This window comes from Labrus bergylta, chromosome 2, assembly GCF_963930695.1.
Source record: "Labrus bergylta chromosome 2, fLabBer1.1, whole genome shotgun sequence".
In the NCBI taxonomy this organism is placed as follows: domain Eukaryota; kingdom Metazoa; phylum Chordata; class Actinopteri; order Labriformes; family Labridae; genus Labrus; species Labrus bergylta.
This window is the reverse complement of record NC_089196.1, coordinates 15,038,413-15,065,555: the sequence shown is the minus strand read 5'-3', so window position 1 is coordinate 15,065,555 and position 27,143 is coordinate 15,038,413. Positions and strand designations below refer to the sequence as shown.

The window sequence follows — 27,143 nt, the reverse complement described above, 5'->3', positions numbered from 1 at the left end:
AGTTGCCATTTCTTGTACTTATGTCAAATGATTTGGAGACATGTTTGCTGTTATGAAGGTGTTAGCTCTGAATATTAGGGGTCGATAAAACACCAGTACTTTGTGTGTTTCTAACTGTAGCTGGGGCCAACGATCCTCCTCTGTCAGTGGTGCGCAAGTTTGTCCACTTGTTGGAGCAGAGTCCCCTGGACCTTCAGGAGGAACAGGAAGTGACACGGCTCAGGGAAGAAGTGGTCACCAATATTCGCTCCAATCAGCAGATGGAGAAAGACTTGAACCTGATGGACATTAAGATCGGACTGCTGGTGAAGAACAGGATCACTCTGCAGGTTTGCATCACCTTGTTTTAATGCCACCAAGGAAAGAAAAGCATCATGGGTGGTGTCGTGATGGTTGACATTAATCATAGCTGGTAATGGCTCAGGGTTTGCATAAAGCTTCTAAACAACTGTGATTACATCTGCGACAATATGTTTTCCGGTCCAGTTTGGCTGTGTTAATCATAAAGTGTTTGTTTGTTTGAAAAGGATGTCGTGTCTCATAATAAAAAAATGAAGACCAAGAAAAATAAAGCGAGTAAAGAAGACTTGGCTGCAGGAGAAAGAGTGGGTATAAAGGGCCTAAATAAAGGAAAAAGAAAGAAACTGGAGGCCTACCAACACCTCTTTTACCTGCTGCAGGTGATACAAAAACTCTTCTCAAGATTAAACTGAAACTGAAATATATTTAACTCAACTTAACCCCTGCTTCTCTCTCCCCCGCTAAGACCAACCCAGCCTATCTGGCTAAGCTGATCTTCCAGATGCCCCAAAACAGGTCCACTAAGTTTATGGACACTGTGATCTTCACCTTGTACAACTACGCCTCTAACCAGAGAGAGGAATACCTGCTGCTCAAACTCTTCAAGACAGCTCTGGAGGAGGAAATCAGGTGAGACCTGTAGACTTATTTTCGCTATTCTCTTATTGATCAGGATGATGATAATGTATTCTGATTAGGTCAGAACCTTAAAATATGAAATTAGCAAAAAAACACGTTTGTCTAATCCTGTTTGGATTCAAGAACGGTTCCAATATATCTCCTGTCACAGCTCCAAGGTGGACCAGATCCAGGACATAGTGACAGGGAACCCAACAGTCATCAAGATGGTGGTGAGCTTCAACAGAGGTGCACGAGGCCACAACACTCTCAGGCAGCTGCTGGCTTCAGTGGTCAAAGACATCATTGAGAACAAGAGTCTTGGCATCAACACTAACCCAGTGGACGTGTACAAAGCCTGGGTGAACCAGCTGGAGACGGCTACTGGAGAGGCCAGGTAGGAAAAAAGTGCTGTGGTCGACTAAGATGCGGATGGGGTTGTTGTTCTGTAGTTATGGTTTACTATTTATGGTTGTTTTTAGAGGGTCTGTGGGAAGTTTTGTAGGTTTTATTATTTTATCTTTGTAACATTACCTTAGAACTACTACTGAGCTTTTATAAACCAGTAATAGAAACAAAGTCCTTTCAGAGTTTTCCTTCCCTGTTTTCTTGTAATCTAAAAATGATGAACTACACACATCAATGTTGCCCTCTCTTATTCCTCCTTCCCCTTTAGTAAGCTGCCTTATGAAGTGACCCCTGAGCAGGCCATGTCACATGAGGAAGTACGCAGCAGGCTGGAGGCATCCAGTCTGTCGCTGCAGGCAGCTACAGATAAGGTCTTGAACTCCATTGTGTCCTCGCTCGATAATATCCCGTAAGTTTCTGGACCTGTTGAGTGTCACTGTCTGCTTATTCTTTGCGCTCTGTGACAGTCTGCTTTTCAATCAGCTTGATTCTGTTGTGTCTTTAATGTTGTTTTCTGCTTATCAAAACTGGATAACTTGGGAATAATAGATAATGATGGAGCAGCATTACATCTTAAAGTTGACATTATTGCCTGTTCCCCATTCAAACAGATTTCACAATCTTTATTTTTCTAAAGCTACTGTTGAGTATCTCTTGCCAATTTTTAACAATGATATAACATGATGACAGCACTAGACTGATTATGATCATATGCTTTGACGTGTCATTAGTCACTCACTCTGGTTGTTAAGGTTTCAGATGCATGCAGGTGCACGGTCATTACTGGACATCATGCTTTGAAACAGTCATCTGGTTATGCTCAAACAAAAACAACACCGCAAAAACAGAAATGTGTGTTGAGCACTTTAGCCACACAAAAACAACACCTGTTCACTGTAAAGACATGGACACTCAATGATTTGCTTACTTCTTGTACTTAATATTTATATGCTGCCTAAAAATACTTTGAAACAACATTTAAAAAACAGCTTGGAACTATGTTTACAAGCCACCAGATGGTGCTCATGTTTCATTTTGTTGTTTTCTCCGTCCTGAGCTTGCCATTTCATTTGTCACACATAGTGTAAAGGCATGTTGTTTGCTTTTTGTTTTGCATGTAGTTACGGCATGAGATACATAGCAAAGGTTCTGAAGAACACGCTCCATGAAAAGTTTCCTGATGCCTCAGAGGATGAGCTGATGAAGGTAGATGGGTATATATGTTTATGCATAATGCAGTCCCTTAATAATAATGAAGAATATACAGACCCGTCTTCATACTTCACTGGATTTAGTTTTACAGATGGTTTATAATCTTGCTCTCTCTTTTTCTCATAACAGATAGTAGGAAACCTGCTCTACTACCGCTACATGAACCCAGCCATTGTGGCTCCTGACGGCTTCGACATTATCGACATGTCAGCTGGAGGGCAGCTTCACTCAGACCAGCGCCGTAACCTCGGATCTGTGGCAAAGATGCTGCAGCATGCTGCCGCTAATAAGCTGTTTGAGGGCGAGAATGCACATATGACACCGTTGAACAACTATATTTCTCAGACGTATGAGAAGTTCAAGTAAGGAAGGAAAAAACCAAATATTGACAAACAAAAAATGCTCTGTAGCTGATACAAATGATCATGAGAACTTGTGTGTGAACATGTTTTAGTCTCAGGTCAGTCTTAATGGTAAAAGTATTATACAAGTGTTTCATAGCGTCATGATAAAACAGTAGGCTTAAGTTCATGTTCAAAACACAACAGTGAAAAACGCATGACGTAAGTAGTTCTTGTGTTTGGCTGTTAAAAAAGTAAACGCTGTTGCAACACACATTTCACTCGAAGGTCAGGAACAGGGGAAGCTGACATGGTGGAATCGGAGGTGATGGAGGCAAAGAATCAAGTTTTTAGGTGCTGTTTCAGCTGTTATTAGACATGCCCCTACAAACTGAAGTCCAGAAGCACCATTGAATACTAACCAATCATGAGGGCTAGTTACAGTGTGTCCAGGAGTCAGTCCCAATTTGTCCAAGTGTGTGATTACATTTCTTGAAACTGCTCTGTCTGAGGCACATACCTTGATTGAAAAAGGCACAACAATATTAGAGACAATTCAGCATTTTAGCTGTTTGTGATTTCCCTTATTCCAACCATTATCTCAGACAGCAGTAGGTCTAAAAGACCACCAACCACTTACCTCTGATTTTTGTCCTTTTTCTAGGGTATTTTTCCAGGCAGCATGTGATGTCCCTGAACCTGAGGAGAAGTTTAATATCGACGAATACTCAGACATGGTGACTCTAAGCAAGCCTATCATCTACATCTCAATAGAGGAGATCATCAATACACACTCGGTAAGAAACACGACTTATACCTTCTCCAGATTAAAACTTAGCTGTGGAAGTGTAAGGATGATCATCATCATTATCAAACATTGAGTCTTCACTCTGTCCGTCAGTTTTGTCTTAACAGTTACTTTGTTTCACTAATTTCAAAGTAGGCCACTCTGTTTTTCTCTACAACTGTTTTTAATGTGTATTTAAAAAAAAATAGTTTTCATGTCTATTATTGTTCTTTATATTATCATACCACTTCATTTGAAGCAGGGTCAAGTTGAGGACATCAATGGGTTAAACTCAAGTGTTTAGTTTTTTATAAAGCCTTACAATATTTCACAAATTTCCCTCAGAGGGCTTTACAATATTAGCGATATGTGACATCGTCTGTCATCACACCGTCCGTTTGGAGGAAAACTCCCCCCCCCCCACGAAACACGTCAAACTCGAAAACTGGAATAAACTCAGGAAGCGTCAGTGGAGGGGTTCCTCTCCCAGAGCAGAAAGATGTACAAAAAGCCACCGGTGCCCTTAAGTCATCAGAGTTACTCTGCACTTATTCGTGCATAGATTTCAAAGACGTGAACCTTCGTTATAGCACATGTTCCCTCAGCCTTCATTTTGCACACTTACATGATTTTGTCATTTCATGTCTATTAGCTTGATATGATGAGAAAACACCAGCATGGTTCATTTCGGGGTCAAGAATAAACGTTATATTTCTTGATTGTATTATCTGCAGTGCCATAACATTAGCATCTGTGTTCCTTACATGTCTTCTGTTGTTTCTCTAGTTAAGAATCATGAACTTGCTTGTCTATGTATTTTCTCATCGTCTAGTTTCACAGTAAATATTTCAGCTTTTTTCATTCTAATAGTTACATCTGTGTTTGTTTAGCTGCTTTTGGAACATCTAGAGGCCATCTCTCCCGACCACAATGACTTACTACATGAGCTGCTGCAGGACCTGGGAGACGTCCCTGATGTAGAGGCATTGCTCGGTATCGTCAAATAAACTTATGTCAACATCAGTCACGAGTTAATCACATCTGGTCTTATAGTGTGTTGTTTATCCTTTTACAAGCTGTGCTTTTATATTTCAGGTGAGGGAGCAGCAGACCCGAATGAACAAAACAGAGAGAGTGCTCTGAGTCAGCTGGCCAAGACGGAGATCTCCCTCACCCTCACCAGCAAGTTTGAGCTGCTGGAAGGAGACGACAAAGACTTGAAGACTCTAATGACAAAGTGAGTTTAGTGTTGGAGGATGTGGACAAAGATAGTTTAACACATTAACTGAACTGCATGTTGATGTTTCTAATCAACTGAATTCTTACAATATGACAAAATACTTTTCAACACTTACTACGTACTTTATTTAATCTTTGCCATGAAAACCTTCTGATGTACTCTACTTCAACCTCTGATGACACTGTGTGTGTTTCCTTGTGGCTATCACTCAGTAATGTGTCTTTGTTGCCTTTCCTGCTCTTCTATCGTTTCCTGTCCTAAGGGGAAGAGGTTGTTGTTCAGGGCTATCTTGCCGAAAACACGCATCCGTCTGGACAATAGTTTCTCTTTCAGGAGACTAGTGGGGATTTTGTCCTTATTTTTTGGCATTCCAATATGCATGTATGTTCATTATTGACCATGCCCAGCATTTGGTGGCATACTGAATTAATTCCTACATCAAAATCAATCTGATATTTTGCTCATGGTGTAACTTTCTTTTAACTAAATGTCATTACAAAATATTCAATAGCTTGATTAGAAACTGGAGAAACAAACAATGTTCCTTGTGAAGTTGAAGCAGTTCTATAGATGAGAGTGAGATCATTAGGCTTTGGTGTTTGATTCTTCCCTTATTGTTTTTAAATCTGGGTAACTGTGCAGTGACAGAGTGGTAACAGACAAGTTATATGTCTGGAATATGATGAGTTTTTATCAACACTTTGTCCTAAATCCAATCAAGGAGACTAAGAGCGAGTTTTTCCTCCATATAACAACAGCTCCTTTTTCTGTTTGTTAAAGTGACATTACATCTGACACAAAATAAAAAAGCGAGGTCTGTCTCTCAAAGATGATCTTCGTCACTGTGTTTGTTCTCAGGACAAAAAAGCTCATTGTGGATGTGGTTCGAATCCAGTCTGGAGAGACCTTACCTGATATTCTTGACACCCCAAGTACTGACCCACAGGTAATAAAATCTGCTATCTTCTTTTCTCTCACCTTGGTCTACAAAAGCCCTTCTTATTTGTCAATCATTTTGAACACCGTCTTGATCGTTTCACTTCAGAGTTCTGTGAGTTTTTTTTCAGCTCTTTATAACTCTGCCCCTAAAGGAGTCCGAACATATGAAAATCGTAGAGCGCCGGGCAGTCCAGGATGCTCAAACACCGGAGGGTCTAAAGAGCAGCCCAGCAGTGCTGGAGGACAGCCAGCTGCCTCTGGAGCAGAAGAAGAGGAAGATCCAAAGGAACCTCCGTAACCTGGAGCAGGGCGGCCTTGTCACTGCAAGTAACAAATACCAGGACCTCATCAATGACATATCAAAGGTACAGTACATAAGAAGCTCTGCGATGCAACCTAATATGTGTTGTTAGACTTGTTCAGTCTGTGAATTTATGAAGTCAACCTTTAACTCACAGGACATTCGCTACCAAAGACGCTACAGGCAGAGAAGGAAGGCAGAGCTTGTGAAGCTGCAGCAGACGCTGACAGCCCTGAACTCCAAAACCGCCTTCTACCAGGTCCAGATGAACTATTATGACACCTACATTAAAACCTGCCTGGATAACCTCAACAGGAAGTGAGTTGTACTTAACCTTTTTAACCAACCATCAATGAAGAGTTTTTTTTGTTTAAAACATCCTCATCTCACTGTGTGATATCTTTTTGTTGTGTAGATGGTTTGGTTTTTGGTTCACGGTGATAAAAAAGCCTTTCTGTTTTTGTGTGTCCAGGAATTCCCGTAGATCTATAAAACTGGACGGCAAAGGGGGAAGTAAGAAGACAAAGCTGCAATCTCTGAAATACACAGCAGCGAGGCTGCATGAGAAGGGGGTCATCCTGGAGATAGAAGGACTTCAGACAAACCAGTGAGTTGAGCTGGTCACTGAATATCAGTGCAATTACACATTTATTTTATTATTTGCTTACATTTCATTGGTTTATTTTAGCTAGAATTATTAGTTTCCATTAGTTTATACATGTATATTTTCCATAAGGAGGAACAATATATTTTAAATGGAATGAGACTTGACTATCAGACAGCTTTGTGTGATATTGCCCTGTCAGTCATCTTGTGGAAAGAAAAATGTGATCATGGGTTATTGTTCAGTTAGGTGACGTTTGTCGTCATCCCCCTGCGTGAATTCCTTAAATCCATTATCATTTGCTTCCCTGTATTTCTGAATTAAAATGTTAAACTAAGCATTAAAACAATTTGAGTGTCTCTTGGAAATGCTGACATTTAGTTTCTGTATTCCTTCAACAATCAGAAAAAATACACTGAAACGATTGATTTGTAGCTTTCCATTTGCTGAATAGTCACTTTCTTCCCGTCATTATTTTCATGCTATTGTCTCTTTTCCTTTTCAGGTTCAAAAATATCATGTTTGACATTTCACCTGCTGAGGAAGTTGGGGATTTTGAAGTGAAAGCCAAGTTTATGGGAGTTGAGATGGAAAAGGTCCAGCTTCATTTCCAGGTAATCTTTTGCCATTTGTGTCAGGATTTTACCAAATCAAGCAGCTTTCTTGTCAACATTAAATATTGATGGCACACATAATTGAGTTTTCTGTTGCCCTCATCGGACTGTTAGCGGGAAATATAATAGAAACAAAGCATATATCTGCATGAAGACAGATTAGTAGTTATCAACAAAAGCCCTATTCAGAACGCTGTTCCAAGAAGCGATATTTACACCCCTATGACATTATGCCTTCAGTCTGAATGTCACAGAGGCTGTACCGTCTTCTGAGGCAGTAACAGAGGCGAGACGGCTCTTCAGGGGGGGGGATATAGAGCTCTCGCTGTGCCGTGCTACTGCAACGCCGAAACATAATGTGAACGCACAGACTGGGACAATAATAGTACACTGTCGCAAAATCAAGATGAATGTACAAAGACGTGATGATGGTTGAGCTTAGTTACGGCATTTTTGTGACAAAAGCAGTCTGAAAAAAAACTACAGTAGAATATATCCATTTATGCAAAGAGCATATAAGGTGTGATGTCACGTCAGAGTCACATTTTTTTTGTGATACTTTTACATAAGAACTAAATGATTAGCTCAATGCTAACACAGCTGTCTTTCTGCTGTTTGCAAAGCTTCAGAGTAAGTCTCTTATTTCTCTGAATAAAGGCGTTAACAAGCTTTTAAAATGTGTTTTCTCATTTACTGTTATTTCTAATCTGTACCCAGGACCTCCTACAGCTGCAGTACGAAGGCGTTGCTGTCATGAAGATGTTTGATAAAGCCAAAGTCAATGTCAATTTGCTCATCTTCCTCCTAAACAAGAAATTCTATGGGAAATGAGAGAGCAAAGCTGAAGAAGGGAGGAATCATCAGGAGAGGGGAGACAGACTGTGCCTTCTGACAGAACAAAGTTGCTAGACGGTGCAGGACAGTGTCGTGTTTCTTCTGATTATAATTTGATGGATCACACCAAAATGCATTCTGTTATTGTCCAACGTAATGTGTCTGTTCTGTTTTTTTCGCCGTGGAGATTGTAAATGTTATGTATTTTACGAATTAAATCGTATTGTTTTCATGTTACTATGCAAAAGATACTTAGTTGTAAGTTTAAGCTACTTTAAAATTTTTGATGGAAATTTCAGAAGAAGCCGTACTGTCTTAGAGTTCAGACTACATACCCACTCACCTGCATGACCAGTGCCTTTTTATCCAGATGTTTAAAGAAATGTTTTAAATAATAAATCATAAAAAAAAGAAAAGCTACAACCGATGTTTTTAATATGTACAATTAGTATGTAAGTGATTTTTAACATTTGAACAATGTTCATAATAAACTATGTCTAAAAGTAGAGTATGTATCTGTTCTACTGTTCTCTCAGTTGTAACATCTGCCAGTATTAAAGCTTTCACAGGGAATATATTTAGGTCTGAAGAAGGTCAGTCTTTTTTTTTTACTGTAACAGGGAGGAGTTAATGCACCAAATAGGAGGTGGAGTATCCACACTGGGATGTAATAATATGTTTGATACCAGCAGAAAAACACTTGAGTTACTCCTGTAGCAAACAGATCATTTGGGATCTGGACTAACAGCAAAGCCATGGTTCACCTGTCTGTTGGGTTGGTGGTCCTGTTGTCTCTCCACAGCTCAGCTCTAACTTCTCTAAATGGTAAGCCCCTGTAAAATAGCTGTAATAGTTCAATATAGATCATTGTGTTGTTTTATTATTAGAGTTTACTCTAATGGGTTTTACAAATGCATGATTGGATAACGGTTTTTGCATCTCCTGTTCTATTTACTAATTTAATTGAACCACACCATGGTCCAATGTATTCTGTATATATTAAGCTTTTACCATATATGGTGGTGTGGATTTGTTGACGCTGCATTCATCTCCCAACATGCTTACACAAATTTGTGACTGAAAATGCAATTTTGTTTTCTAGTAATGGGAATTGGAACATGATTTGTTTTGAGAACGATGGGCTTATAGTAACTGCTACAAAGTTCAGTGTTCATTTTATTCACTTGGGTTGGCAGTAGCTCAGTCTGTTGAGACTTAGGGTTTGGAGCCAGAGCGGTCACTGGTTCAAGTCCAAGTTCAGAAATGGTCCTGGTAGTTGGAGTGGCGCCAGTTCTTTTTTTGAGCACTGCCGAGGCGCCCTTGAGCAAAGCACCAAATCCCCAACTGCTTGGGTGCTCTTTCATATGCAGCATGTCTGAACAACAGAGTGTCATTGAATTCCTCCTCGAGGGATTAAGAAAGGATATCATCATCTTCTTGTACTCTACACTAGCGTGCTTTATATTTGTCCACTTTGATGTCTTACTTTTGTTAACAAATGACTGAAGTTAAAGATTTAAAAAAAAATAGCCTAATAGGCTTTTTAATTGTAACATCAAAGTCAAATGTTACATTATTGATATCGCACAAGTAATAGTACAATCATTAAATAAAACTTTGTGATATGCCTTTTCATGTGAAAGCAACTTTGAAATACTTCATGCAACTTTAAAAATAAAAATTACTTCTAAGCAGGTAACAACAGCACATAGATGAAAGAAAAACAATCTTTACAATGCATCTCCACTTTTCCCTTTGCTACAGATGGAGGGAAAAAAACCTTCCAAATCTAATAAACCCATTTTGAATATCTTTGCTGCCAAGAACCGAAGTGTTCATATCGATGTTTAGTTCTTAGAAACATCTAGACCAGTTTTTAAGTTATGATTCAAGATAAGGTTGGCAAAGAAGAAAAAGTTTGAAAGCCTCTTCTGTATTCTGCTCTGTTTACCTTTATCTCTTCATAGGCTCAGGACTCATGCCACGGACTTTCGCTGGTCACTTTGTCATGTCCACTGATGATCCTGTTGACTACGTTGACCTGTCTGTGTCTGACAGTGAGGACGGAGATTCTGGCTCAGGGTTGGAGCAGGTACCAGTCAAAAAACACACACGCCAGGGTCCACACCCCCACCACCAGAAGAACTACCACGTCTCAAAGGAAGCTAAACACTTTCTGAAGGGTCACCTAGCGACAAAGTTTGTCCCCACTGTTTACACTCTCGTCTTCATCATCAGCGTGCCCCTCAACCTTGTTGCCATGGTGATGTTTCTGCGTCACATCCGTCCGAGAAAACCATCAGCAATCTACATGCTGAACCTGGCCTGTGCTGACCTGCTGTTCGGCCTTCTCCTTCCCTTCAAGATCGCCTACCATTACAACGGCAACAACTGGATCTATGGCTCCTTCATGTGCAGGGTCGTCACAGCAGCTTTCTACTGCAACATGTACTGCTCAGTCCTACTCATGACGTGTATCAGCGTGGACCGTTTCCTGGCAGTGGTTTACCCCATGAACTCCCTGACATGGCGCAGCCCTCAGACTGCCTCAGTTGTGTGTGCCGCCATGTGGCTCTTAGCCCTCGGAGGAGTTTCGCCGCTCCTCATCTCGGGCCAAACCATGTTTCTGTCAGACTTGGGCATCACCACCTGCCATGATGTGCAGGATGTGGAAATACTGCAATCTTACTATCTCTACTTCTTCCCCATCTACTCCTCCATCTTCTTCTTCGTCCCTCTTGTCTTCACGGTCGTCTGTTACGTACGTATCATTCAGGCTCTGCTCGCAGCCAACTTGGAGAACCGCTCCAAGAAGACTCGAGCCGTGGTGATGGCTGTGGTTGTGTTGATGGTGTTTGTGATCTGCTTCACCCCCACCAACATCATTCTCATGGTTCACTACGTCCAGTTGTCTCACAAGTCCAGTGATAGTTCCTATCAGGCATACCTGATCTCCATGTGCCTGGGCAGTCTAAGCTGCTGCCTGGATCCTGTCCTCTATTACTTCGGCTCATCTCAGTGCCAGAAGCAGGTGTTAGCGCTTCTCAGGTGTCGGAGACCAGCAGGAGCAAAGAGCAGCTCAGAGACACAGAGTATGAGAAGCAGCAGGCGGACAGAGAGCACCAGGTCATGTAAGATGGAGAGCCTTCAATCAGGCCTGGGGAGCCAGTACAGCAGACTGGTGGCATGAAGGGCCGATTTTGTGTGCGAGACTGAAAAGACCCACATGCTAGCCCAACTGTGTGGAACCACATATTCAAAATATATTTTAATCTCTTCTTAAGAAATGCTTTGGCTGGATCAGAAGTGCGTTGTGAATGTATTTGTTCTTAAATGATATTGTTGTTTGAAACTTGTTATTCTTTATTCTTGTTATTGTAAAAATTAAATATATTGAGTAGTGTGACAGTTTGTAATATGTTGAATTTATTTCAAACTCAGCGTAGCGGAACTTTCCCCCCCCCCATTAATTTAAAGCTCCTGTGAAGAACTTTCAGGTTGTGCCATCTTTGGCGACCCCTGTGGACAAAGCGAGAAGTTGCATCTCTTTCCTTATCTTGTCCTGTACATGTGTGAGTAATGTTTTCTGTCCAAAAAAAAAACAAAAAACATATCTGCTTGATTTAAAATGTTAACGTGAATCTCAAAATAAATCTTCAAAAAAATTAAAAACAGGCTGCTTTGGGCAGCATGCTTTTTATGGCCTACCCTGTGGCAGACTAACAGGCATATAAAATAACCACACAGTAAGGTTTAGTTTGATTCTGGAGGTCATTTAGATGCAGCATGAAGAATTTCAGTCTGTTCCATTATCAGCCAAAAACTCCTCACAGTAGCTTTAAGTTGCTATTAACTTTATTACAATAATCAAGTTTTAATCTTATAAACAGTACTTATGATAAAGACACGGCTTTGTTAAATGAAAAAATAACTACTATTATGTATCATTATTGCAGTAAGGGTTGAAAAGTAGATTCACGACTTTATAAATCAAAAAGGATGTTCATAAAAACCTAATGTTTAGATGAATTCATTAGAATTAATTCATTCCATAAAGAACAATTCTAAAACATCGTATACATATTTATTCTTCAGACAAATGTTGCTGTGTCTTCATCTGTTTTTAATGCTGGTCACTGTCTTTGTCATCAGGGCACAGCTCTGAAACAGAAAATGTAAACAAGAGCAAGAGAATAATAAGTAAAGTGAATGGCAAGTTTTTCCTCTGCATCACGGAAAATATTTTCTCCATATTGATCCCTCACAATGAACTGTATCAATCAATAACGTTATAAATGAATCAAGCATTAAGCCCAAGTCTATAATCATATGTAAAGGTTACTTTCTTTAAAACAATGTCTCCTCCTTGTGGCAGCTTGTATATCATAACATCCACTTAAATCCAGCTTTACATTTACAGCCTCACTCATGAGCTACTGACCTGTTTTACCATCAAAGCTGTGGAAGTTCTCTGGGAAATTCAGACAACCGACTTGTTTCTTGAAGATTTCAACATCTTTGGGATCTATTTTTCCTGTCCTAGCTGAAAGGGAAGTCAGACATTTTTAAAAACTCTTAATTAAAAAAAAAAAAACATGTGTTAAAAGCCTCAAGGACAGACAGAACTTACTGAACTGTAGGATGAATCTACCGGTGGCATCCCCGTTTCGAAAGGTATCAGTCCACAGCAGGCAGTCAGAGCAAGTCTGCAGAATATGTCCTTTATGGTCTGACAGATTCTCTTTGAATGTAGAAGGAGGGACTCTTTACTTCACAATTCTATTTACACAGAAATCTGATATCCTCTCTTCTTATTTATCCTGTTAATATCATTCCAGATATAAGCAGCTTGTCATGTTTCACTTACTTCTGAATGTGGTGGCGAGTCCTGAGACTGTTGCATTCACCTCCCCCATGATACATCGATCACTTAGAAACAAAAAAAAAAAGCCGTGACACAATTTTGTTTTCACAAGCTTAGCATTCAACATGCTGAAATGAAATAAACCACTACACTTACAAGCAGTGGTCTCCCCAACGTAATGTCATAACTTGACTTTGAGTCGTGGGTGACAACTCTATCCAGGAGCTTTTCAGAGACTCCAGTGCTTTGTGGTACTGCTTGGGGTCACCAGCTCCCATTACATACACCCATTTACCAAAAACCTTCATATAGAAAGTCAAAATGAATGTCACTGCATGAAGAAAAATATCTGAGTTTGCCTTTAATGATGTGCTCAATTAAGCGGCAGAAAAGGATCATAGGCAGAAACTTACCAGTTTGGGGTCCTCTGGCAAAACAGGCTTGATCAAATCCTTACAGTCGGGTGCAGCTGCAGCACTCAGGGAAGCGAGAGCCAACACAAAAACAACAACAGATATAGCCATGTTCAGACGGAGGACGAGACAGCAACACTGCTGAGGATGTTACCGAAGCTGCAACAGGAAACATCTATCGCCTTTTCATTTTCAAAGAGTTGTGCAAGCACTGATATTGGAGAAGGAGGGGGGTCCTGCATGCTCAGATGCACCAGTGAAGGTTTTCAATGGCCATGCAGAGCTTCTTTTGCTCCACAATGAAAGGACAGCACAACAGCCCTCTGTTGTCAGTACACCGCTGCCCCTGAATGAACTCAGGCAAGGTGCCACGGCTCGTCTGGGCCGTGAGACATTTACAAAGGAGCTCAAGAGGCTTTTATTCAGTAGAACTGAAGGTTGTATCCCATGGGCTCCCTGCTGGTAACAGTTTTAAAAGTCTGATGTCTTTTTTTCTTTCTCACAAACAGCGGTGTTACTTAGCAACAGAGTTTATTAGAGTTTATGGATACAGCGCTACAAATGAGAAGAGGTGTAATAGTTTTCGTAATCTTTATACACAGCGTTGCATCTTGTTATTCTAAAAAATGATGAAGACGTGGGAGCTTACAAGTTGCACACTTCTTCTGAATAAAGGTGGAAATAAATGAGTAGAAAACAGAGCACAGGGGGAATGAAGGCTGTTTATTTATCTCAGGCAGGCAGTTAAAAACAGACAACTATTTACAGATGCTGATTACACTGGATTTTTCAACCATTACATTACCAAAATATTCCAAGAAGTTCTTAAGTCTCACATGTCCTAAACTAACAACAAAAGTTCAAGCACTCATGCAGGCGGAATTACACAACAATAAGACTTCTGCTCATATCTAACCACATATCTAACATGACTTAAAAACCATCAGGATATGAACTCGTCATTGCTCCAACTTGCTGACGACAGATGGAAAGTTAATGCAGAACACAATGTTAAATCAATAATTCAGATCAAAACACTATTTAGAGCTGGTCTAGCTGAACGTGTTTGGCTTTTAATGCAGCTTTAGTTTTCAGGAGGCTGGACTTCAGCTTCAGTGGTCTCTTCATCATCAGCAGCAGCAGCTTTCCTGGCATCTGGACACAGATCTAAAATAAAAAGCAATAATCAAATTGTAAAGACAGCAGCACAAAATATGTACCAGGAAGAAACAGAGCCTAAAATGACAGCTGACCTGTGGTTCCAAAGAAGTACTCTGGGAGGAAGTTGAGACACTCTGCCTGCTTCTTAAAGGTGTCCAGCTCAGATTGCTCCAGATTGCCGGTCTTTGCTTCAAAAGTGGAGACAGAGTGAAACCAGGAATCAAAATATCTGTTTACTATCTTAAAAATCAGATTGAGCATGGAAACAACTTACTGAAAAGGAAAAGGTATCTTCCCTTTGACTTGCCGTCAGGGAGGAGGGTGGTGTCTTCAGAAAGGAGGCAGTCAGCGCAGGTCTCATAGTACTTCCCATCATGATATGAAGTGTGACCGTTGATAGCAACTTTAAGATGACATTCATGAAAAGTGTTTCGTTTGCAAACATATTTGTACAATAAAATGTTACATTATTTGGCTGCAAAAATCATTATTAACAAAAGAAATACTGTGAATATTCTGTGATACATACACGTGGTGTGACTCGTCATTCCAGAGACCGAGGCATTGGCTAGACCCTGAAGGCATTTGTCTCCCCTCATATGAAGAACAAAAAAAATGCAACAATCAATCTCCCACTGTGCACTTTTAACTGCATACTGACAGACAACGATCATTTATTTATGAGAGACAATAGAAAGTAACTATTTAGTCATGTGGCTGTGGGTGAAGTCCTTACAGGCGGTCGGCCCAGTAGATGGTGATGAGGCTGCTGTCTGATGAAGAGGACAGTTCCACCCATGATGAGTTTACTGCCACCAGGTCATGCTTCAAACCAGGCTCATCCCATGATGCCACATGGAGCACCCACTTTCCATAAATCTGACACAAACACAGAGGCCTTTAAAATTGTTCAAACAAATGTCAGATGGATAAATAAAAACGTGTAAACCAAATCCTGATAATACTAAAATTTGAATTATCTGCTGAGGAAGTTTGTGTTCAGTATGACTGAAAGCTCCAGAACAGCTCAAGGGAGGCTTTGTGGACTTTTTTTTTTTTCCTGTTTCAACATTGTGGTTAATTTTTTTTTTTTTACAAAGAGAATGAATTCATATTGATTTGGTTTGAATAGGCTATATAAGAAAATTAGAATCTAGGGCTCAGACTGTAGCTTAATCTAAAATATGCTTCAATGTTCATGGTAAAATAGATATGCTAGGGCTTAACTTAAATGAAATGATGAAGCAGGTTGACACACAGATAACATTGACTTCACAGATGCAACTGTTCCTTCAGATAATTTAGGGAGGATTGCTCCCCAAATTCTCCTGGCTGTTCACATACACACCTCACAGTGGGAGACTATCAGGAGAAACTCCGGATAAAGTCCGAGAGAAACATTGGGCTGCATTCACATAATACTCATACACTCCTCCTGAAAATATCACAAGTGTGAAAGCCCTATCATACTGCATTTATAATTAGGCCTAAACTGAGCCATATTTTGAATTATTAAAAATGAACACCAAACCAAATTCAGCTTTTCAACATGCAGCACACTTGAGATTGTCCTCACACCTACAACCAGCTGAGAACGAATGATGTCTGATACTCACAGGGCTGTGGTTGTCCAGTACCAGAGGCTTCACCAGCTCTTTACAGTCCAGGTGAGGCGCAGCAGCGCACAGGGAGGTGAGAGCCAGGAGAGCGACAACCAGCTGTGCAGCCATGACTCCAGAAAGCATGCAGTCACAGAGCAGCACTAGAGTCAGTATCCTGCCAGCTAGAAACCCCTCAGAGGAACCTTGGGGAGTGTTGTGTAAGAGGGGGCCGGGCCACAAACAAAAACACACGCACAGAAACACTATTCTTCTACTGGAGGGAACAGTTTTGCTTCGCTTTTCACATCCCCTCGCAAGTGATCCTGTCCTATTTATCTTGTTACATAAGAGCCATCTGGCAGAGGCTGAAAACAGGGCCCCTTTCATTATGGGAACAACCTCCTGCAAATACTCACATTCTCAAAAACATTGTCTCTGCTGTCTCCATCTTTGATTTTACAAAAGAATCGACTTTGAAACATTACAAATATTTCCATTATTTTTCAATAGTGCATACATTCAACACAATCATGAATACTGACTTTAACTGCAGTTTTCATTATTGTTTTCTTCTCTCTTTTGGGACTATGTATATAACATGCCTGTCCCCCTTTGTTATTTAGGTAAGGGAAACTTTTTTAAGGGATACAATCTTTTTAAGTACTGACAAAAAGGTATATTTGTTTCTAGCTGAAAATTGTGATTATATAAATTTGGCTAATTTGGAGAGTGTCACTGCACAGTTCCAGATGTTAATATGGTTCATTCAGCTCTTCTCCACATTTAAAAAAAAAAAGGTTACACACACAAAGGCCTGAAGAGGAGGACAGTCATAAATATGTGTTTAGGGTGCATGCAAAACATTTTATATCAATACTGAAAAGCAAATCACCAATTTTATTATTACGGCCCCATGTTTAGAAGGCTGGGTTTCAGTTTTGTAAAGCAAAGATTTTATGATACAGATGTCATAAATACATGTCTGCATTAAATAGATTAAGAAAGCGGAGGTGATAGATACCAAACATTTAACATCATACATTTTGTTTGTCTTTTTCTTCGTGAATTTCACTCTTAATTGATGTGACTGAAGATTGTTTGAGGCTGTGATATGAAGCACACAGCAACTGAATTTACAGAGAGAGAAAGAGAGAGAGAGAGACAGAGAGAGAGCGAGAGAGAGAGAGAGAGAGAGGGAGAGAGAGAGAGAGAGAGAGGGAGAGAGAGAGAGAGAGAGAGTGAGACTACCAGAACAAGTCCACTTGCCTTTGGTTCAAGCTCCTAATTCACCATTACCTGGATGACTGAGAACCTACACAGACATTTTGGGCTTATGTTTAAACCAGCACCCTTTACCACAACCTATATCAAGCTTTACTTCCAACCTTCACCCAGAAGAGAAAAATAATATTTTTAAAAATGACAAAATACGACTTGTATCTTTGCTCACCTTTATTCCCTCCTGTTTTCAGTTGTTGTAAAAGAAAAAAAACTGAGTGAGGGAATCAGATCGGTCCACACTTAGAAACAGTCCAGCAGAAAAGACTGCTGAGAGGCTACAGGGGACTTCACTGGGTGCTAAAGAGAGAGAGGGGCCTTACCTTTCAAAGAGATCTATCAGGTTATAGTAAGAGAAACCAGAGAGCCAACACTTTGAATAAGGGGAGAGAAGCTTTATGCTAGCATATTCAAAACCCATGAAATACTTCTCTGTGTATTTACAAAAACATAATACAAGAATAAAAAAGAGAAAAGGAACACATCACAAATGGAGTCCAGTATACTGCCACAAAACAGAAAACATGATCCAATTTACAAATGTGTCTTCTTGTACTCCCACTTATGGCTTTAATCTAACACAAAAATAAAAAATACTATACCTTGGGCTCATTTCTGACAGTGATTCGTCAGTCCATCCCTCCCTTTTGCAATAATTCTCTCAGAGTTTGTCTTTAAATAATATTATTATCAAATACACATACAAGACAGAGGAGCTACATTGTGAGCTGTACACTTTGCAGTAATAGAAGGGGGAGGAGAAGGTTCACAGGAGTATCGACCTTTTGTACATGATGGTAAGATATCTCGGGCAGTGAAAAAAGTTGAAAACACTGATTTGAAAACGAGCTCATTTGAGCTTTCTGTCATGGACTTTTCCCATCCCACTGAGATCACAGTTTACCCGGATGACAATAAACAATGAATGATTGAAGTGACTGCATCAGCTTGTGTCTGACAGCTTACCCTCTAAAACTGATATATGATTTGGTTTGAGGCTTAAAAAAAAAACTAAATATGAGACCTTAGGAAGCAAACAAACCCATGAAACACAAAAACTTCTCCTCCTCCTAAACTTTAGCTTTCCCCCATGCTTGTGCAGCCAAGAGAATGTAAAATCCCCTTTAAAAAAACACTCACATTAGGAATCCTTGCAGTTGTAAGAAAGGTTTAGCGTTGAATACAGAACTGTGAAAACAGCTCACTCTGAGCCGATTTAAAGCATGACTATGTACTACGAAAGGAAAAAAAACACGCACTCTTCCTCTCATCATTTCAAAAGTTGAATTCATAAGCTCGAAATGGACCACTGTTAAATTAAGTACACTTAGGGTTTTGCTTCTACAGCTTTACCTTGTATTTTATGACCAGTATCTTTTTGCTGTCATGTTAAAAACTTGAGCTCGATGTTATTCTAATGGAGTCACTTATAACGCCAGATGACTCTTATTTGCTTTGTTGCTGTTGCAGAATAATCAAGCATTTAAAATGATCATGCAACAGTGGCTACTATACAAAAACAGATACATAGTCTTGATTTAGGCCTTAAAAAAAGCCTTCAGCCAAACACTTTGAAATGTGCTGAAGCCTTTCGAAAATAAATTACAGAGTTGATTTTGATCTGCACTTCATTTGCCTCATTAGACCTTGAAACAAATGATAGTGGTGAGGACAATATTAATGCTAGAATGAGACGAACACAAGAGTTTAACAAGGCTTCAAATGACAAGAGTTCCCACAGACAAGCCTCAAATGAACCTTGTGGTAACCTGATTGTTACGTTGCTCTAAACCTTCCAGTAATGGACACGATTTTTGGTCAGTAAAAGAAAAGTGATGATCCACATAACAGCCAGTCACATTGCATTATTCAACGATCAAAAAGTATCAATATCTCTGTAGGTCCATTAAAATTGTAACTGTAGGATAAATAGGATACTGGCCTTTTGTTTTGGGTACGAACTCCATGATATGATGCAGAAGGCAGAGACGTCATCTGTGAGAAGAGTGTGTCCACAGTCTCATACACACTGTATGGAAATATACAAAGAGTTCTCCTCGGGGTAGTTTTAATTTGGTTCCTTTGTACAGTCTTAAAGTTGCAGAGGAAGAACTGATGAATGTATCAAAGTCATCACTTAGGAGGGGGGAGGGGGAGGGGGAGGGGGGGGACAGGAGAAGCAAAGAGAAACAACGTATGGGTCATGGGGGGGTACAGAAGGAAGGGGCCTGGGGTAACTGTCCTGACGTGTCAGGTGGTGGAGAAGGAGTCACTGGTCTTGATGACGTCATATCCAGTCCCTCTGCTTTTCACAAATCCAAACCAGCCTACTGAGGGAATGACCAAACCCGCTTCAGAAGTCTTCAAACGCTCATCGTCATGTTTGGTGAGTACTGCAGGGATGAGAAGCGAGAAGCTCTGTGTATGGATTTGTGCGTATGAGAGATTATCCCCCCCCGTCATCTAAAAGGATACTTAATTGATACTGCCGCCATTATGTCAGATTATTTTCCTTTCACACAACCAGTGTTTTCATTTAAAATGTTTATTGCAGAAGTAGAACATAGTTTGTGTTGCATCTAGGCTCTGACCTCTTCACTCCTTGCAGATTATTTTACATACAGAAATTTGAGGAGTGTTAAGGTAAGACAATCCTTGATTGATCCCCAGTAGAGACATTCAACATGACATAATATCTTAAACCCCTAGTCAGAGCCTAAAGGTGGATGCTAGGGTGGTGGTGGGGATGAAAGCAAGAACGCAGCACTGATTCAGAGCTGGAAATGAAAGAGCAGAGGAAGAGTCTTTACTCCTTAGCTTACAGTAGATGTGTTGTCAGGTGATTGTGTATAATGACAATATGTAAGGTGTGAAGTCAGAGCAGCATAAACATCATTAATGCGAACACTTGCTTTAACACTGCACTGTCAGAAGAAAAGATTTATACCACTTGCGTGTTTGCCTTGTAGTATTCAGCTCCGGATAGCTTAGTTTAGCTAAGCTTGACATAAACACCAGAAAATTAGAAAACACCTTGCATGGATATCAAAATTGAACAAATGAACTACCTGTATTTCTAAAGCTAGTTTATTAACACATCATGTTGAGTTTATTTAATCCCAATGTCATTTCTGTAGTAGCATTTTGCTGTTAAAGTCAGGTTGCCAGGCAACAAGATGAAATCACAGAAAATCTGTCCAGGAAGTCCCATGAGCTGGAGCTTATTGTTTATAAATCTTTATCATTCAACATAACCGATTTAACTGACTTCATTATGAGCCAATTGGCTCTGTTTTGCCTAAATGTAAACCTTATCCTTCAAAAGCTTTAAAAAAATATTTTTAAGCTGAACTTAAAAAGTTTCAAGCCCTCAAACAACAAAGATCCTACATTTTACTTACACTTTCATTCTGAAAAGGGTTGAGGAAGTTTCCTCCCATCTCTCCATCCTCTCTGGGGGTCCCGGGCTGGTTACTCATACTGAGGTTACCAGGAGAGTTCTGTTAAGAAAATATGTGAAAAACAACTTAATGATAACCTTATCCTAACCCTACTAAAGCTGCTAAAATATTGTACAATTAGCCTACAGATTGGGGTGTCATAGGAGATTAATCTCTTCTTTTACCTTGGGGAGACTGTCCATGTCGCCTGACCCTGAAAGAAAGAGCACAAGTACAAAATAAACCATGAATTGATATCATCAAATGCTCATTTAGCTGAAATGATTGGGCAAATTTTCTCAAAATGTTTTGCGTCATGCAGCCAGACTGTTAAAGTAACTTGTTCTTGTACCTAATGATCCATTCATATGATGAGGCTCCATTCCAGCCATTCCACCTAACGGACCGTCTCCCCCTGCACCCATGGGGAACTGAGGAGAACATACACAGTAGACATTAACCCACCTGAATATATTTCACAGTGAATTTAATAATGATAATTTAAGAGCTTTTGAACCCACACACAAACTTAACAACCATATTCACTTAAGTCAGTCAAAGTTAGAAATGTGTCTTACATTCGGTCGGCTTCCTGCAGGAGGAACTGTGTTTATCATCGTGTACATGTTGTCACCAGAGTTGGTTGAATCTGGCAAACAAAAAGAGAGACAATAAGATGATTCAAAATAACAGGGAATACACACCCATAGAACAGAGAAACACACAGCGCTTACCTGCTGGACTTGGCATTATTGGCGTCCCTGGTGGCCCCCCTCCTCCCGGAGGTCCCTAAAACGACAATTTTGATTTCCATAAGACCTCTAAATGAACCAATGAATGACAGCCTGGAATCCCAGCTACCGTCTTTAAATCTACCAGTTTAAACTTAAACATAATTACCACATAACTTCCCGGAGATGCAGAAGAGTAAGGGGTCTGGAAAGACGAGGAATAAAATCATGTAAGATCATGTAAGAAATAAAAGAAGAGTTCAAGTTTCTTTTAAGCGTCTTTCTTCGGAGCACTTACAGAATTTGAGTTTGGAGGATTGGGCCACGGTCTACCCCCACCAGGTCCCCTGGAACACACACAAACACACACTTTAGTTTCCTGCTTTTGGCAAGCTTCCTTTTTTCCAGTTCATTTGGACAGATTTGGCAACAACAAGTCCTTCTGTTGCCTAAGAGAGGTGATGGGAACATCAAGTAGAAAAGAAAGAAGGCAAAAGAAAAGAGCTGGCTCCTAGCCCCAATTCCAGACCTACATCTACGAGCCAAGACCAAACTGTAAAGTTTTAATTAAAAACTACAGAAAAAAGGGATGTTTGTATCTTATGATGTCCCTTCGAGTGAGAGAAATAAAGGCAGACTTTTTTTCATTTACAATCTTTAATTAGAGTTACAATATGTAGAAAAAAGCACTCACATGTTCATGCCAGGCATCCCAGGACCAACAAGTGCATTCAGTGGTGGTCTCATCCCACCTCCATAGTTCTAAAATAAAGAATTGAAATGAGTTACTTACTAATAGAACAAATAGCCTGAAAATATGCTCACAGTGCATCTTGTCCTTTACCTGGGGCCCGAGTGGTACCATGCCTCTAGGTGGAGTCATCCGCTGCATCGGTCCTCCCATATTTGGATGTCCTGAATTACAGAAAAACAGTCAAATAACAGCCACACATCCGTTAGTTCTATTTGTCTATAGACTGAATGTATCATTCAGATCGTATTCTTCTGTCACTCATTTTCGGTGATATGGACCTTTATTACCTCTCTATCCAAATAAGATTCACATTCATGTTCCCTGTATTTAGCTGGACAGTGTCGTCTGAAGGATGTCAGCAATTTATATAACAAGACACTATACATTTATCAGGCTAATAAGTATTGTCTGTGTAAAAGCAGATTGCTGTAGAGCTTAATTTTCAGCCCAAAACCTTCAAAAACACAAAGACGAATCAGCATGTGGATGTGGTTTCTGTGAGCATGTTAGCATGCAGACAAAGCATTAATACCTTAAAATGCTAAAAGAAAAAAACCCATAGCATGGCTTTGGACTCTTACTCTTGATACCAGAGTAAAGATATCAGTTCTATGACATAAGCCCCTAACTTTTGTGACTAGAGATTCAAAAGATTAAAATAATGCCAGTGTTGTCACTTATCCTAGCTGCGTCCTCCTGACGTACAACACATGTATTTGTGTATCCCTGTGTGTCTGTACATGTGTACCTTGCTGTCTTGTGGGGTCCATTCCACTGGGTAACATAGGCTGGCTACCTGGAACTCCTCCAAGTCCCTAAGGAGAAAAATAATAAGGTCCATAATAAGTATTAAAATCCCTCACACAGATTCATTCCACATGCACTAGCCACAGTTTGATCTGCTGCCTGCAGGTGTCAGTGTGGGTCCTACCTGATTGGGTAATCTGAGGGGGGGTCTGGGTCCTCCAGGATATCGGGGTGACATAAATGGCTGAAAAACAGCATAGAGAAAGATAAATCACCCTGGGTATATGACCGATCACATGTACTGACGGCTATGGTCAGAGTGGGTCCCCTCTTAATCACCAGCAGCCACATGTCCGATGTGTCCTTGGGCAAGACACTTAACCCCAGGTTGTTCCAGTAGCTTCGATAGTGGCGTATGAATGTGTATGAATGGATTCATTATTACTGATGGACTCTTGACATAGTAACCTCTGCCATCAGTGTGTGAGTGGGTGTCAGAGGTGCTGATTGTCAACAGGCAAGGCAGACAACTGCTTGGGGCCCCAGGCCAGTAGGGGGGCCTCGAGGGCTGACAAACTTTACACCACAGCAGTGGCTCAAAATGTGCACATTTCCCAATGACAGTAGGAACCTCCCTAAGCGGGCCCTGACAGCACTCACTCTTGATGCCCTGTTAAGCATAGCATGCATTGTTGTTTTGAAAACCAAAGAGAGAGTAACAAAAAGGAAGAGGAGCAAGCGTTGGAACACTGCTGGTGATAAACGCTGGAAAAAAACAACAACATACTAAGACAGGGCAGAAAAACTGAAATAATTAAACAAAGAAAGTTAAACATAATTAATTAATGGGATAGAATATGCAGTCCTTGTCTCCCACAAGGGCTTAGAGGGAAAACTTCATGGAGCAAATTGGTACAGTATGTTTTTGTACTCTCCAAAACAGGAAATCAACTAGAACTACTGCTTTCCATTACCAACAGCTTCATGACAAAGAGCTGTGAAGCAGATCACTTTTTTTTATTACATGGGACTGCTTCAAAACAACTAGAGAATAATAAGATGAGGTTTGCTAATAGTGATGTCATGTAAGTGTGTGCAGTTTGGCAGCATGTTTGAGAAGCTCTTTTGCAGCTGTTAGTGGTTTCTTACTTGTCCTCACCACAGACAGTAGCAATGCTGCTGTGGTCAGAAATGAAGTCTGCAGCTTTGGGGGAAGCAATGCAATAACTCTCCACTAGAGAGCAATATTAGCGTTCTTTAGATCAAGCACTTTTTTGTTTAAGTACTGCCTTCTTTTCTCCCAACCGTGTGAAGGTTCAGCAAAGGAAAACATCTGCAGTACTTCCAATTTATACAAGTACTATAATAATTCAAAACTTGTTTTCATTCATGCATGAACAGATAGGGGTACAAATGAGTTTCTTAAAGAAAAGATTCAATACATAAATTACTTATATTGAAAGCTAGGTGTGGATTTCTTTATTGATATCTTGCCTGTGATCTTCTTTTTTGCCAATAAGACCCTGATAATCATAACATTGTATTCATTATGTGATACTAACTCTCTGATCATTTTATGGAACCTGAATGAAGACTGTGCATCTGGTAGTTATTGCAGCAGATAGATTGTGTCAAGAGCTTCAAAGAGAACATTTTCTTCAGAGGGAGATGGCAAAGGCTGTCCAGACAAGGAGTTTTTTGAAAGCTGAGCCGATAAATGCCTATGAACAATATTGATTTGTGTGTCAGATGTAGGCATCCGAGTTTGACGGATAATGACAGGTAATCGATGAACATCTAGCAGGGCATTCTGATGAAGAAGATGGGGGGGGGGGAGAGATGCATGTGGTACTCTTTGCTCGCAAAGGATTTATTTCTTCTTTCTCCTCGTAGTGAGAAACAAACAGTGGTGCAGCGCCCCTCTACAGAATATTGTGCATAGCATGTCCTGTGTGCTGATATAGACTGTAAAAGTCAAGGTAAATAAGTTCTTAAAGGATGTTCATCATGAACATGTTCATCATGAAATACTTGTAATTTATAAACTCAATGCCTAATAAGCTGGTATGCTGTGTAAAATATGAATAAAAGGAGAATGTGTTGATTTGCAAAACATTGAAACCCCAATGTTTGATTGAAAATAGCACTAAGACATCTTATCAAATGTTGAAACTGAGGAACTTCAAAAGACTTGAAAAGTCTGGGTGATAAACTGGCCTTCCTGTAGTGTCCACTTGTCACCTATTGAAAATCATTGGAGCATTATGAAGTAAAATAAAGAGAAAGGAAACCATGAACGGTCGAATAGCTGGATTCCTACATGAAGCAAGAATGGTGAAAACAATTCCCTTTCAAACGGACAGGATTCAGTCGCACAAAGTGTTGTTCAAAGAAGAAGTGATGCAACAGAGTGGTTAACATGACCCTGACCAAACTTTTTAGAACCATTTTCCCAGCATTAAACATTACATCAATGACATTTCTCAGTTCCAACATTTCATATCTTGTCTTTTTGTTATTTTTACTACTTACACGTAGTTTGTACGTCACGTATCAACTATGTGTATGTATGTGGCCTTTAAACCCTAAGATTTTGCACTTTCTGTGTCTGTGTTTGTTCAGTCAATAATATGCCATCATACTTTATCCTGTGTGAATTCACATTTTATGAATTATTTGAATGTTCAGGATCATTGATACTTAAAATATTAACAGAAACTCAAAACATCATATAATATAATATAATATTTTGCACTTCAACTGACAACAAAATTACCTCAAAAGAAGTTACAATGACCAGTTTATAGTTCAACATAAACAGAGAAGTGAGGGTGACAAATGCAAACAGACATATTTGCACTCAACACACGATGGAGCTGTTTGGACAGCATCAGTCTGTAAACAGAGACAGTAGTCTGCAGTGTTGTTCGCACACGTCACTGGTAAACTGAGGTACATGATCAATAGAAGCATATCTTTTTTATCCTCCACCTGTGTGCCCAATGGCATACTGCCTCACTATCACTGATTCCTATGCGCTCTCTCTCACTCTCAGAAGTTGTTCTGAAGTCACTGAAAAATAATCAACTAAAACTCCCAAATCTAGGGTGACATGTAATTATGCTGCTCTGACTGACACGATGATCATGTAATGAATTATATTAAAATCTCTCAACCTTGAAACACCTGCATGTGTGCGCAAGGACAAATGAAAGCAATCACACATTTTGGTATTCTACATCTTCATATCGTATATAACAGGTTAACACGAGGTTTAAACATTTTCACAAGTTGATGGTTTGAATTGTGCAAGATCTTAGGGGGTGCTCCTGCAACCTCAGCACCCCTATTCCCCTTATGTCCCTGCAATATACCTGAAAGAATCCTGGAGGAACTGGTCCCACAGGCATGCCCTCTCCTGGGGGAAGGTTCCCAAGGACGGGGCTTGGAGCTGCTGCTGCACTCTGAAAAATGTAGACACACATAAACATCTCGTGTAAGAAGTGTAAGTAAGACTCACAACACAGAGAAGCCTGCTGATACTTAAAATGTCTTTGCTTGAAAGTGACAGAGCTACAGGAAGTACATTCAGACTCTTTACACAAATAACAACTGATGTCTTTTACCACAGTTTTAACATTATTGCACAATTCATTGCTCTATTTTTTATTATAAATGTTGTACATTGCACAGCACTGCATTAACTCGACAGCTTAGTCTGTTTAAATATTAAACTGCTGTATTAATTCAACGATTTGATGGGTTTTATATTGCAATCCTGCTATATTTAAAATGACAGTCAGTGCAGCACCTCTTCTGATCATCCATTACAGCGCTCCTATAAACAAAACAAAAATTTGCAGCCGCAGTATTCCCTTCCCTCATGTCTCACTTGCTGTCTCTCCCTGCGTGGGGTATTTCCTGTTTCTGCAGATGCCCTTCCATGCTGGCCCAGG

At 40.0% G+C, this 27,143-nt stretch overlaps 5 protein-coding genes across 6 annotated transcripts in view; 2 read left to right on the top strand and 3 right to left on the bottom strand.

Moving 5' to 3' along the window:
• iqgap2 (IQ motif containing GTPase activating protein 2) overlaps positions 1 to 8,704 on the top strand; it is a 32,378-nt gene extending 23,674 nt beyond the window's left edge. Inside the window, exons 23-38 of the mRNA XM_020650918.3 lie at positions 121 to 329; positions 528 to 680; positions 767 to 930; positions 1,091 to 1,315; positions 1,595 to 1,735; positions 2,448 to 2,532; positions 2,668 to 2,900; positions 3,544 to 3,676; positions 4,557 to 4,659; positions 4,762 to 4,903; positions 5,765 to 5,852; positions 5,998 to 6,210; positions 6,304 to 6,464; positions 6,619 to 6,753; positions 7,256 to 7,364; positions 8,082 to 8,704. Of these exons, the coding sequence (XP_020506574.2) occupies positions 121 to 329; positions 528 to 680; positions 767 to 930; positions 1,091 to 1,315; positions 1,595 to 1,735; positions 2,448 to 2,532; positions 2,668 to 2,900; positions 3,544 to 3,676; positions 4,557 to 4,659; positions 4,762 to 4,903; positions 5,765 to 5,852; positions 5,998 to 6,210; positions 6,304 to 6,464; positions 6,619 to 6,753; positions 7,256 to 7,364; positions 8,082 to 8,195 (2,408 nt within the window). The 3' untranslated portion in view covers positions 8,196 to 8,704. The remainder of the gene's footprint in view (positions 1 to 120; positions 330 to 527; positions 681 to 766; positions 931 to 1,090; positions 1,316 to 1,594; positions 1,736 to 2,447; positions 2,533 to 2,667; positions 2,901 to 3,543; positions 3,677 to 4,556; positions 4,660 to 4,761; positions 4,904 to 5,764; positions 5,853 to 5,997; positions 6,211 to 6,303; positions 6,465 to 6,618; positions 6,754 to 7,255; positions 7,365 to 8,081) is intronic.
• A 108-nt stretch (positions 8,705 to 8,812) lies between these two features.
• On the top strand, positions 8,813 to 11,604 carry f2r (coagulation factor II (thrombin) receptor). Its single transcript, XM_020650919.3, has 2 exons — positions 8,813 to 9,023; positions 10,166 to 11,604. Exons 1-2 carry the CDS (start codon positions 8,954 to 8,956, stop codon positions 11,386 to 11,388), a joined length of 1,293 nt encoding a protein of 430 aa, XP_020506575.1. The 5' UTR covers positions 8,813 to 8,953; the 3' UTR covers positions 11,389 to 11,604.
• Positions 11,605 to 12,035: 431 nt separating this feature from the next.
• Positions 12,036 to 13,764, bottom strand: LOC109996671 (saxitoxin and tetrodotoxin-binding protein 2). The gene is made up of 6 exons (XM_020650922.3): positions 13,476 to 13,764; positions 13,219 to 13,364; positions 13,066 to 13,127; positions 12,829 to 12,939; positions 12,640 to 12,741; positions 12,036 to 12,359 (listed from the first exon to the last, which is right to left on the bottom strand). The coding sequence occupies exons 1-6, from the start codon at positions 13,584 to 13,586 to the stop codon at positions 12,322 to 12,324; spliced, it is 570 nt and encodes a 189-aa protein (XP_020506578.1). The 5' UTR covers positions 13,587 to 13,764; the 3' UTR covers positions 12,036 to 12,321.
• A 413-nt stretch (positions 13,765 to 14,177) lies between these two features.
• On the bottom strand, positions 14,178 to 16,469 carry LOC109996675 (saxitoxin and tetrodotoxin-binding protein 2). The gene is made up of 6 exons (XM_020650926.3): positions 16,253 to 16,469; positions 15,373 to 15,515; positions 15,166 to 15,230; positions 14,911 to 15,039; positions 14,729 to 14,824; positions 14,178 to 14,642 (listed from the first exon to the last, which is right to left on the bottom strand). Exons 1-6 carry the CDS (start codon positions 16,379 to 16,381, stop codon positions 14,560 to 14,562), a joined length of 645 nt encoding a protein of 214 aa, XP_020506582.1. The 5' UTR covers positions 16,382 to 16,469; the 3' UTR covers positions 14,178 to 14,559.
• A 1,202-nt stretch (positions 16,470 to 17,671) lies between these two features.
• Positions 17,672 to 27,143, bottom strand: part of ssbp2a (single stranded DNA binding protein 2a) — a 51,782-nt gene continuing 42,310 nt past the window's right edge. The window contains exons 5-17 of one of the 2 annotated variants that reach the window (XM_065965596.1): positions 26,562 to 26,651; positions 23,372 to 23,431; positions 23,189 to 23,255; positions 22,531 to 22,601; positions 22,381 to 22,448; positions 21,985 to 22,033; positions 21,856 to 21,891; positions 21,690 to 21,744; positions 21,534 to 21,604; positions 21,308 to 21,386; positions 21,141 to 21,169; positions 20,917 to 21,015; positions 17,672 to 20,292 (exon numbers count right to left, since the gene is read on the bottom strand). In XM_065965596.1, the coding sequence (XP_065821668.1) occupies positions 20,287 to 20,292; positions 20,917 to 21,015; positions 21,141 to 21,169; positions 21,308 to 21,386; positions 21,534 to 21,604; positions 21,690 to 21,744; positions 21,856 to 21,891; positions 21,985 to 22,033; positions 22,381 to 22,448; positions 22,531 to 22,601; positions 23,189 to 23,255; positions 23,372 to 23,431; positions 26,562 to 26,651 (780 nt within the window). In that variant the 3' untranslated portion in view covers positions 17,672 to 20,286. The remainder of the gene's footprint in view (positions 20,293 to 20,916; positions 21,016 to 21,140; positions 21,170 to 21,307; positions 21,387 to 21,533; positions 21,605 to 21,689; positions 21,745 to 21,855; positions 21,892 to 21,984; positions 22,034 to 22,380; positions 22,449 to 22,530; positions 22,602 to 23,188; positions 23,256 to 23,371; positions 23,432 to 26,561; positions 26,652 to 27,143) is intronic. The other variant, XM_020650925.2, reaches the window with a different exon arrangement.

What these genes read in the sequence shown, in the direction of transcription:
- f2r (XM_020650919.3), top strand. Translation starts at nt 8,954, where the DNA reads ATGGTTCACCTGTCTGTTGGGTTGGTGGTCCTGTTGTCTCTCCACAGC. An exon ending in AGCTCTAACTTCTCTAAATG is followed by an intron (nt 9,024 to 10,165) that starts GTAAGCCCCTGT and finishes ATCTCTTCATAG; the next exon opens with GCTCAGGACTCATGCCACGG.
- LOC109996671 (XM_020650922.3), bottom strand. Translation starts at nt 13,586, where the DNA reads ATGGCTATATCTGTTGTTGTTTTTGTGTTGGCTCTCGCTTCCCTGAGT. An exon ending in CGTTGGGGAGACCACTGCTT is followed by an intron (nt 13,128 to 13,218) that starts GTAAGTGTAGTG and finishes TTTGTTTCTAAG; the next exon opens with TGATCGATGTATCATGGGGG. An exon ending in ACTCGCCACCACATTCAGAA is followed by an intron (nt 12,940 to 13,065) that starts GTAAGTGAAACA and finishes CTACATTCAAAG; the next exon opens with AGAATCTGTCAGACCATAAA.
- LOC109996675 (XM_020650926.3), bottom strand. Translation starts at nt 16,381, where the DNA reads ATGCTTTCTGGAGTCATGGCTGCACAGCTGGTTGTCGCTCTCCTGGCT. An exon ending in TACTGGACAACCACAGCCCT is followed by an intron (nt 15,516 to 16,252) that starts GTGAGTATCAGA and finishes TGTTTGTGTCAG; the next exon opens with ATTTATGGAAAGTGGGTGCT. An exon ending in ATCTACTGGGCCGACCGCCT is followed by an intron (nt 15,231 to 15,372) that starts GTAAGGACTTCA and finishes TCTTCATATGAG; the next exon opens with GGGAGACAAATGCCTTCAGG.